This window comes from Odontomachus brunneus, unplaced genomic scaffold (assembly GCF_010583005.1).
Source record: "Odontomachus brunneus isolate Ranch 3 - 2012 unplaced genomic scaffold, Obru_v1 Obru_scaffold_056, whole genome shotgun sequence".
Taxonomy (NCBI): Eukaryota; Metazoa; Arthropoda; class Insecta; order Hymenoptera; family Formicidae; genus Odontomachus; species Odontomachus brunneus.
In genome coordinates this window covers 897,243-909,074 of record NW_022639506.1, presented here as the reverse complement: position 1 = coordinate 909,074, position 11,832 = coordinate 897,243, and the positions used below count along the sequence as shown (strand labels likewise).

At 38.5% G+C, this 11,832-nt stretch overlaps 1 protein-coding gene across 5 annotated transcripts in view; it reads left to right on the top strand.

The window, feature by feature from the left end:
- The window catches only part of LOC116845685 (transcription factor Sox-5), a 343,917-nt gene that overhangs the window by 82,259 nt on the left and 249,826 nt on the right, over positions 1 to 11,832 (top strand). Inside the window, exons 3-4 of one of the 5 annotated variants that reach the window (XM_032818685.1) lie at positions 3,495 to 3,545; positions 3,719 to 3,851. The exons of 2 other annotated variants lie outside the window; for them this stretch is intronic. In XM_032818685.1, coding sequence (XP_032674576.1) covers positions 3,838 to 3,851 — 14 coding nt within the window. In that variant the 5' untranslated portion in view covers positions 3,495 to 3,545; positions 3,719 to 3,837. Of the gene's footprint in view, positions 1 to 3,386; positions 3,546 to 3,718; positions 3,852 to 11,832 lie in introns of those variants that run through there. 2 more of the 5 variants (XM_032818686.1, XM_032818681.1) reach the window with 2 other exon arrangements.

The following is an 11,832-nucleotide window of genomic DNA, read 5'->3' as shown; positions in this document are numbered from 1 at the left end:
TATATATATATATATATATATATATATATATATATATATATATATATATATTTCTGGCTAATTTGTAGGATTGACTGCATCAATTAAAAGCCAAGTTAAAAAATTAATAACTTCTTATTTAGTTAATTGTAAATACTGTCAACTTTTAACTTAAACCAGTTATTTTAAAACATGTTAACTTTAACCTATTAACTCCTTTGTAAATAAGTTAAAATAAATTAAATTTATTGCAAGCTTGCTTACAATGAGATAACTTGCAGTAAAATAAAAAGATTAGAAAATATAAAAAATATAAAATTAAAATAAAGTAAAAATATAATATAACAAAATTATAAATATATAAAATTATAATAACAGTCAATATGCTTTTTATAAAAGATTACTTACATTCATTATTCCACATAAATTAGAGATCTATGATTTAAAAGTTTACTATGCAAAAAAAATATATTGATTTACATAATTCTAAATTAATTCAATTTTAAATTAATTTGTAATTAAGTTAATTTTTGTTTCTGTAATTTTTAATTTAACTAAGCAAATTTTATAACTCATACATAATCAAGCTCAACTTAGTTAAGAAAATGTATTAACTTACCCAAACCCGCTAAAAGCTGTCAATGAGTTCGCATGGCCCTCATATTTGTCATATTTGTCATATAGAATAGAAGTACGAAAAAAATAAAAACAGAACAATCAACATTTGCTCACAACAATATATCATACAAAATATAATACAAATACCTGAATATATATAGCTTTCAATAAATTTGTAATTGTATTAATACAACAAAGAATTTACGTGATTGTATTGATGTGAATTTAAAGATTTATTCGCTACAGTAAATTTGACTCATAAATGTAATGAAAAAGAAATTGTAGAGTTTCCATTGCACCGATTATCGCACGTCGCGATAATCACGCAAATCTACATTGTGAAAATAAAATAATAATTAATGAGACTTCGCTTAAACGAACCAAATTCGTTCAAGCAAACGATTAATCGATTGAACGAATTATATCGTTGCTGCGACGAGTTATATCAATCGATTTAATGGTTGCGATTTGATCAATAATTATATCGACGCAACTTATTGTTGCACTAACGCCTAATTTATTACATTGGACACATTTCTCTGAAGGCGAATGATTACCGATTTGATCGATTCAAATGCTGTTTTTGCTCTGTGTGTCTGACAAGGAACACTAGGCAACTTAAAAATTCAAAAAATTCTGAAACTCTGCAAGTAGAGTAGTTCATCCGTAACACAAAACTGTTTTTTGTTTGTGCGGAATTACGGTTTTAGGGGGTGAAACACCCCTTTGAAAAAAATCGGTTTTTTTTCTTTTGAAGCGAATATCGTCGAAAACTTTACTATATTATAACTATAATATACTATACTATAACTGTACTATATTATAACTATAATGTATTACAATATATACTATAAGAGATACTATACTATACTATAAGAGATAGAAAAATGTTTCAAAGTGAAAATTGAATAATGTCAAGAGTACTTTAGAACTATAATAAAAAAATTTGTTTAAATAGGGGTGAGGTTGGAGGTATACAATAAACAATTAAAACAAATTTTTTTATTATAATTCTAAAGTACTCTTAAAATCATTCAATTTTCACTTTGGAAAATTTTTTCTATCTCTTATAGTTTCGACGATACCTGCTCCAAAAGAAAAAAAAAACAATTTTCTTCAAAAGGATTTTTCACCACCTAAAACTGTAATTCCGCACGAACAAAAAATAGTTTTGTGTTGAACTACTCCACTTGCACACAAAGTTTCAGAATTTTTGAGTTGCCTAGTGTTCCTTGTAAGTAAAAGACTAGTACATATAAAGTAGCTGCCAAAATTTATGTATACTTATCTAGCTGGGCATTATATTGAGCGCGCTCGCGTGGTTAGTGAGCGCACGGTATTCCGATTGATGTCGAAATTGTGTTAACATAACCGTGTAATAGTGCTTTCGGCTTCGGGGATCTACTCGGCACAATCGTCGAGCGACTACTAGGGGGAACCCAGTCGAGCGGACGGCTACCTGCCAGCTACAGTGCTCTCTGCACTCTTTGATCGCTCGAAATTGATCGAGATCCACTTGCGCGCGCCGAGACAATCATTCTTGCACGTTCAAGTATGTCTCGGGGCGGAAAATAATTAAACACTAAAAGGAATCGTCGCGACGGAGAATCGATACGTATGATATCTCCGCGGTACGCCTTCGGTGCTGATACGGTATCAAGGTAATTTATATTTCGTCCGTAAGCACACACGATTGCTCAAGAGCAATGCTTCTCGCGGCCGATCGATCGTCTTATCCGAACCGCTCGCGGCCACGTATCGCCGCCGACAATGCGAATGGCGCGCTTTTGCACAAAAGCGAGAGCCAGCCAGCGCGAAAATGAAGAACCACAGCAGCGCACGTGGCGGCACAAACGAGCAGGCTCGAAAAAGTGCTCGCGCGCGAAACACTCGGCTCGAAACACCCGGGCCGAGCATTGGAACACACGCGGGCGAATTACGAACGCGGGACATGATCTTACAATAAGTCAATTCATTTCCCAACTGCATAAGAACGGGCCGATAGAAAAAAAAAAAAAGACGCGGACTGGATATAGTTATTGCGGCTGCACACGTGAACAGGTCGGTCCGGTCGAGTGAGATCAAAAGAGAGATGAAGAAAGAAATACAGAAAGAAAGAAGGAGAGAGTGAGGGGCAAAGGGGGGAGAGAGAAAGAGAATAAGAGAGACGAACAGACGAGAACGAAGAAGAGAAGGAAGAGGGTTCGTAGAGCATGACCAGGGCTGGCGAAGGGAGAAGAAGAACACAGAACGAAGCGCACGTATACGCATATGATGGCATCAAGGGCGATAAAGGCGCAGAGGAGAGGAAGATAGAAGGAAAGAGAAGGAGAGGGAGACAAAGAGAGAGAGAGAGAAACAGACAGATAGACAGGTAGAGAGAGAGAGAGATGCAGGGAGACAGCGCTGTCGCACAATAATCGAACGTGCTCGCGGCGCGATGTTTGCAAAAGAGCGATATCTAATCGGCAAAATGCTCGTCGAAAAGTAAACCCAGAACAGGGTGGAGCACCGGCGCACATACGCCGTCTCTTTCCGTCGCGCGTGGCCGTTTTCGTCCGTCCGTCCGTCTCTCGCGCGCGCGAACGGGTTATGCGCGCAGGAGAGCTTCCTCTCCTGGCGGGAATACCTGCCGCGCAGCGCGCGCTTCGTTCGCTGTGGACTCGTTTGCTGATATCTACACGCGTATACGTATATATACACACGCGACACACACACACACACACACACACACACACATAAACACATATATAGACACACAGGCACGCACGCGCATGCACACTTGCGCGCACACACTGGCGCCCCGGCACACGTATCAGCGTATATACCACCACCGAGTATTGTATAATGCAGCCATTGATAGCCGTCCTGTCTTTCACGCACGCGATCTGTTGCAGTCGCTGCAACCCGTGTCCGGTGACAGCCTCCAGTGTCCAGTCTCCCTCCCGGTGAGTGTCCACAAGATTTATTTTCCCAGGGCAATACATATGGGGTGACGTGGTGAAAATCGTACGCGCGCGTTCTTCCCGCCGCGAGAAAATGGGGGAACATCGATCGGGATCGAGCGCGATGCACCCTCGAGCGCGGCACGATGCGGAGTAACGACAACCGGACGTTGTAGTTTTCAGGACGAGGGGCGCGCACTTTCGACGGAAGATCGGTTTAGTGAGGTGACACTTTTGTCGGTCGGATATTCGTATTGGCTGTGTCGGGGACATATTCTCAAGCTCTCCGTCGGAGATGGAAATGATTAGGTACGTAAGACAATGCGTTTACTATGCCGGCGGGAGCGATTATACCGCGAGCCGCGTGGATAGGCTCTGAAGAATGGCAGTTTTTCATCGATTCCAAGCGGATCAATACCAATTTCAAACGATATGAGCCTTTGACCACCGGCATTGGGCCTAAGAAATATTAATTGCACCTAAGAATGTTACCCATTATTAATATTAATTAGCAGCAGTCCTTTCAATGTTGTGCGAGCGAAAAATCCACTGTAGAGAAAGAGAGGAAGGCAAATAGAACATTAGAACTACCAACGACTAACGATCTGTTAATTCCTGTCAATCAAAATGACAGGTTTTTGAAAAAATACGTGATACAATCCAGACAAACAGGTATATAAAATTGGCAGCAACTTTACTAGTCAGTTTGTAAAGATTGTGTTCCTCAAAAGTATTTGATATTGATTGATTAGTTGATTGCATGTTTATTTATCGTCTTAAGACACACGGTACTCTGTAAAGTAATTATATAGAAATGCATATATCACAAGATATTATATATATAAAATTTATACATTTATACATATATACATATATACATATATACATATATATATACATATATACATATATACATAAAAAATAAATGTTTCAATGAGAGAAAAATCTTTCTCAAATTTAAATTTAATATAATATAAAAATATAATAAACGTAATAAAAACTAATATTTTTTAATTTGACATAAAAGACAAACTTTTTATGTTCTCTCAACAGTATTATTATACTTAACTACTATTATATTTATATGACATTTATATTTACCACATAAAATGACGAAATAGAGATACGAGAAAGAGATAAGAAAAAAATTATCAAAATTTGTATCAAAATGTCATGTGTACAAAATGTAATGTACAAATTCGAAGGTAACTCTCAATAAATTTATTGGTCCATGTCAACATAGCAAAAAAACTTACATTATTATGTGATGTAAATTTAACGATTAATTCAATACAATAAATTTGTCTTATAAATGTAATGAAAAAAATTGTAGAGTTTCTATTATTGATTGTTTTACGCCGTGATAATTTGGGAAAGGAAAAAAAGTTTATTTACTCTTTCTCGTTTCATTCAACATTCATTGAAAATATAAGATACCCCATTGTAATTTTTAGTAAATTTGAGTAATTTTTATAAAGAATTTCAAACCCCCGTCATTTTGACTGCTTTGGCAGCTCTACACGGAGAGAGTTTTATAGTAAAAAATTATCGAGGAATAGTTCGACATTCCGCGATAATTGACTATTCTTTCATAAGTAAATGCTATTTATACTTAAACTGAAATGTGCTATTAAAAAGTTTGCTATATTCTTTGGCAAGATAGATGGATTAATAACTGCACTGAAAAAATTTTTGTGTGGAACTTAACACATTTTACTTGTCTCAATTTATCCACTCTAATTTGTGTGTCAATTTAACATAAGATAAATATGTTGAGAAATAACAAAACTTGTCTGTACGCTATACATATAGAATACGCCGCCAAGAATAAACATGTCATATATATAAATTGCATTATTTTTAAACTGAGAAATGGTGAATGTAAATTCCACGTAGAAGAATCGGGATAACACAACGATGATATACTAAATTAACATACGAATACGTTAAATATTTAACACAAAAGTTTCTACACAGATCGATCTCGATACAAATACAGAATGTTTCTTACCTTGAGTCTATTCCTGTACTGTTAGGAATAAAGAGACAGAGAGAGAGAGAGAGAGAGAGAGAGAGAGAGAGAGAGAGAGAGAGAGAGAAACACAATAAAACTGGAAAGAATTTATACAAAAAAAGACTATAATATATTTTCTTTCTGTGTAGCGTTCAGGAAATATTCATCAGTGATAACAGCTGGATAATGTCATGCGCGCGTTACGCGATACATTAGCGAAAAGAAATAGCCACTTGACAGTTCGCCTTCTCTCGGTGGTAGGCCGCGTGCACGATGAAGCGGAAGCGAGCTACCGTGAGTTTACGCAACGTTCAAGTTCCGTCGTCGCCGCCGCTGTTCGCGCAAGATCGGCAAGAAGCGTGGCGAGAGCAAAACTTCTTCTTCCCGGTCGTGCTCGCGACTTTCGCCATTAATCGCGCGTACGTCGGGGGTATCGTCGTTATTTTCTCGATCGCGATCTCGCCGTCTCCCCGTCTCACTTTCCAGGCACTGTCTTTCTCGGGGCTCAGCGGTACTTAACGAGCAGATCACTTTCAGCCACGGCGTATAGCCGCGATCAATTTACAAGCGTAGCGAACCGCCGCGGGACCGTGCGAGTCGCGGAAGATTACGATCGCCATGCCGGTTCGGTGAGAGAACCGTTCCGACCATCTTTCTCTCTCTCCTCTTCCTCCTCCCCCCCCCTCTCTCTCTCTCTCTCTCTCTCTATCTCTCTGCCTTTCTTTCTTCCTCTCTGTCGTTCTCTCGTTCCTTCGTAGGTGGTGGTGGACGAGTTATGATTCTCGCGCGGCGATTTGCACGACGTGGAGAAATACGCTGAAAACGATCGGGACACCCGTTGAGTGTTGGAGTAGTCGATCGCTTCGCCGCTCGCGAACGCGCGAAATTGTGTAAACGGAATTGAATTACCCCGTCCATTGCGAGAACGCGAAATTCGCGGGATAGGTTCGATTTATTGGACGATCGCTGATGGATATCCCGCCGAATGGCTGTCATTTTGCGGATAACTAAAAAATCGCCGACAATATTCGATCATGCGCCAAATGCGATTTAATCTTATTCCGATCGTGCGCGTTAGTGACATCTTTGCGAGTCGGAAATTAATATCTCGTCTTGTGATATTTATCGATATTACACACTCAGAGAAAAAGACATGGCAACGGCAACTATACAGATAATAAATATATAAGTTTTGCGTGTAGAATTAATGGAGAAAATATTATAGTAAAAATGACGTTAAAATTGTATTTCTTTTATATTTCTTTGTAATAATCTTACGAAGTTAGATTATACTGCAATTGTAACATACATTACTATAGAAATAGAGACATTTAATAATCTACGTATTATATAAAGAACACTTAAATAAAAAAACATTTCAATAAAAACACAAAAATATTTTGTAATAAAAATTGCGTTAAAATTATATTTTTTTCACAATGTTTTTATAAAACTAGATTCTGTTAAAATGATATAGTGAATTACTATAGAGACAGTAAATTTGATAATCTATATAAACTGATAAGATATAAAAAGATATAAGAAAGATATAAAAAACATCCAAATAATTACAACAGTCTTGTAATAAAGAATCAAACGTGCATTTTTGAACAAACAGATATAATTTCGATTATAATTCTATAATGTCCAAGATTACAAAAATTTCGTCGCAATTCCTGCTGCAATACTCCATACTTTTTTTAGTTTCGCTCAACATTAATTAGAAATATAAGCTGCACCGTTATATATTCGAGTAATTTTTATAAAATAAATGTAATACTTTTCCAGAGTCATCATTTTGACTACTTTGGAAGTTTAATCAAGTATTTTGTAGTTTAATAAAATAATTTGTATTTGTAGGAAAATTATATATTGGTGAAAATGATGTGACTGATAACACTTTTCCTCTTTTGTGCACAAAGAAGAGTTTCGGAACTCTTCAGAACAAAAGAGGAAAAGTGTTAGACATTTGATACTTTTTCTTACTTTGCCATTTCCGGCAGCGTATATACATACAATATTAATCTTACATACAAAACGCATATACAGAGTGTCCCAGATTACCTTCACAATCTTTCGTAAGCACGAGTGAATTGAGACGAACACAAAAGTCTCGTACCGTTTTGCGATATTCGCAATAATAGTCGAGGTATTAATTAAAGAAAATTGGCGAATGATCACGCGCGATATGGTAGATGAGATGCAGTGGCACCATCTGCCGTTATATACTTATACATTAAGTCAAACTGAACGAAAAAGTCCTCTACCATTTTGCAAATGACCACATAGATTTTTAGATATTAATTAAAGAAAATTTGTGCATTATGATACATAATCATGTAATAATTTTCTTTAAATAAATACCTACAAATCTGGTTATTTGCAAAATGGTAGACGATTTTTTTGTTCAGTATGACTTAAAGTATAAGTATATAACGGCAGACGGCGCCACTGCAGCTCATCTACCATATCGCGCGTGATCATTCACCAATCTTCTTTAATTAATACTTCGACTATTATTGCAAATATCGCAAAACTGTACGGGACTTTTGTGTTTATCTCAATCCGCTCTGCGTCCTCACGAGAGATCGCGAAAGTGATCTTGGATATCCTGTATAATTGTCATCTATATTATTGCCATTATCACGTACCTTTCTCTGAGTGCACGCGAGACTCGTCGTCAGGCCGTTCGCTGAGTCGCGACGATTTTACAATAACGTAACGCGAATTCGCAGCTTTCTCAGGCATCGTCTTCCAGTCGCACGCGCGCGCGCGCGAGTGTCAGGTTCGGCGTGATATTGACACGCCGCTACCAAGAGCGGTACGCTAAGTAAATAGCGCGAGCTAAGAGTACGCCCCGGTATCGTGGTTTCATCTCGCACTTGTCAATAAGCTTATATCAGCGGCGATAAAATGTCGCACATTGCAGCTCAAGATTTTCGACACGGTGGGAAAGATCTCGCCGGTTAATCTTATCGCTCCATTGTGCAAATAGCGCAAATAATTTGCGATTACGCGCGAATCGCGACGCGAATGCCGTCTGCTTCCGCCAATCTCGTCGCTCATATTACGCCGAGAGCAAAGAAAGAGAGATAGAGAGAAAGAGAGAGATGAGAGGGCGTGAGGGAGAGAGCGGACCGCGCGAAAACGTTAAATTCGCGGCGACTCGGAATCAACGCTACAAAGAAGTTATCTCGGTGCGCACGTATAAACTTTCGCGAGGCATGATATTTTCCCCCGCATTTGCCGCTCGTAACTCTTCGCGGGCCGTTCTTTCTTCCGCGCCGGGACGATTATTAAGGTCGCATCGCGCGCGAGCGGAAAGCAACGAGAGGAGACGAGCAGGTGCATGGGAATAATCCGTTCGTCCGTCTTGTCCTCGAAAGAGAAAATACGGAATGATGCGCGCAAAACACGCGGCTATGTATATTCACGAGATACACGGAGAGAAAGGGAGAGCACACGGAGGCGACACATATTGCGATCACCATCGCGACGCTTTTCGCCTCGGACCAATAGTCGACGTGTCGTTCGTGCGTTTAGAAACGCGAGCGGCATGCCGTCACCGACGCCGTCGAGCGTTATTGTCGATAACTCAAATTTTTGGCAACGACGAAAGCTGCAAGAATATCACGCGAGACACGCGATACACGCACACCCGTGCGCTGGAAACATCGATCCCATTATCCATGCCTATATAGTCGCCGTACAGGAATAACAACGAGAAGTATGTAAAGAATATCTCAGAAATGCAAACCATACACGCCTACTGAGAGAAATTATCCGATAAAAAATTAACAAACGGATACTTCCGATAAGGAGACATCAGATGAGAAATATTGGTTCGTAATTTTTTGATCGATTTATCTAATGAAACGCGATTATGATCGGAAGTATCCGATAAAATTTAATCGGATAAAAATTTATCGGAATATTTGTTTGTTAATTGTTAATCGTTAAAGTTGCGTCTGCCTGTGTAATAAGTAATTCGAATTGTGAGGAAAGTTTGGATTCTTTTCAGGTGCAACGAAACGGCTTTATGTGGTTATAATTTTGTGAAACAATGTACGTCAAGGATCAAGAAGAAGGAAATAAATCAAAATCACGCATACGTTGTTTCGTAAAACTATAATGATAAAAGAATATAATTTGACGTAAACTCAATAATTTGAAATCACTTATTACCTAATAATTTAGAAGACTCGTGTGTTGACCAAGATGTACTCGCACTGAAACTAAAATGTATGTATGACATACATTTACAATATACCAATGGTTGGATTAGATATTTTATAAATTGATTGGCATAAAAAAAAGTACGTACAAAAAGTATTAGAAAAGTAAAAGTGTCCCGCAATGATTGTGTATTTTTGACGCTGAATTATTCGTTATTTCCAATGCCAGTATATCAGAAGAATTTTAACAAGAATTTTATCGCGAGTATAAGTTATCGTATAACACTCAATATTATAGTGTATATGTGTCTATGAGGTTTGCAGAAAGACGGAATGTTCACTACGCTTCTACACACATAAAAAAATATCGTATTTTTCTATTGCTATCACATATCATTCTATTGCTAGGAAAAACGATTACTCAGTTTACTTTTCTTCTTTAAATTAAGTTTATATTCGACGAAAAATATTTTCTTGATAATACTCTTAAAATATATAACATGCATATAACATTATTATCATTAAAATTATAGTATCATTGACTAAAAAATAGTTGTCTTGACCATAATTTATGAGAATTATTTCTTTATTTGATGATAGTTATAAATACCAAAAAAACATTTTTTTCTTAATAAATATATATTTTTCTGAACACTGATGAAAAAAAAAGAGAGAGAGAGAGCAATTATAATCGTGTTGATCGCATATTACATTGTGCTTGTCATCATTTGCAGAATAACTATTAAACAAATAAATTTGTTAAATTGGTTTACCATTGAAGGAAACAGAATGTTTGCTTCTTATGAACCAAATTTGGTTCTAAGAACCAGAAATATTGTTTCCTTCAATCAAAATATATTCGGTTCATCGTCGAATTACTTCGTCAAATCGTCCGTTCGAGATTAAAGTAATGCATGGCGTACATGAAAGATGTAATTCAGTATGGAAATTTTTGTTGACACGCGTTTGAAAACTATTGAAAAGATGCCATACTTGCTGGACAAAATTACTTCTCCATACAGTTTTATTCTTAAATTTCCTATATTTTCTTAGAACTTTTCTACATTATGAGTTTATCATAGCCGGGCATGAGTGTTATGGTACTTATTCAGCTAATGGATATTTGTGCCCACGAGAAGAATTCTCTGCGCGTAGGATAGTATCGCAGAAGCGAGCGAGTCGATTCGTGAGGGAAGAAGAGAGGGGAAGGAGGCCGAAACGCGCGCTTTTGTCGGGACGTCATTACGACATCCGGTCACCGCGTGTAGTCGTTAAAGCGACACAAGTGCTGCGTCTCAAAAATATCAAGCAAAATACGAATCCGAGTAGAAAAATAACGTCGCGCCGCGGTCTCTCTCGCGCCCGTCGCGCACGAAAATGTATTCTTTCAGGTGTTCATTGTACGGTACGCCGCGTGTAAACATGTTATTCTCGCTGCGCATAGACGGAACAAGGGGACGGGCTAATTACACAGAAGAATTCGTATTTCCGCTCGTTCGCGTTTTTTTTTTTCACATATACAGCCGTACGACACATCGTTCCTTGCGAGACGAGACGATCACAAAGCGCGCAGCTTGGTAATCTCCCCCCTCTCTCTCTCTCTCCACTCGCCCTCTTGGCAGTCTTCTCGGCGAAATAATGCGGGTTGTTGTTTGGGACGTCTCGCCCAGGATTAACACAATCTGGTGAGATTATGCAGATCTCGGGAAGCTTGCCTATTTAATTCTCGATTTATGCGGAACTCGCCGGTCGCGCTCAACGTGTGTAACCCATGGCAGCGCTCTCGTCGTCGACTTTAATCGGGGCCCGTGTGTGCGTGCGTGGAAACGCACACGATCGCGAATCTGCCGTTGACGCCGCGCGAGAGAGCCGGCCTCTCTCCTTGACGAGAAAGAAGTAACGGGGGGAGAGGGGGGAAAGGAGCGAGAAAGAAAGAAGGACGATGAGAAAGGGGGGGGAAAAACAAAAAGGAAAGAAAAAGGAAGAAAAGAGGAGAAGTAGGCAAGCATAATCGTAAAGTGCGAATGTTATTCTCCGAGCGATGAGCGAGGCCGAGCGAAAGAGAAAAAGCGAAGAGGAAAAGGGCGGGTACGGGGGGGGG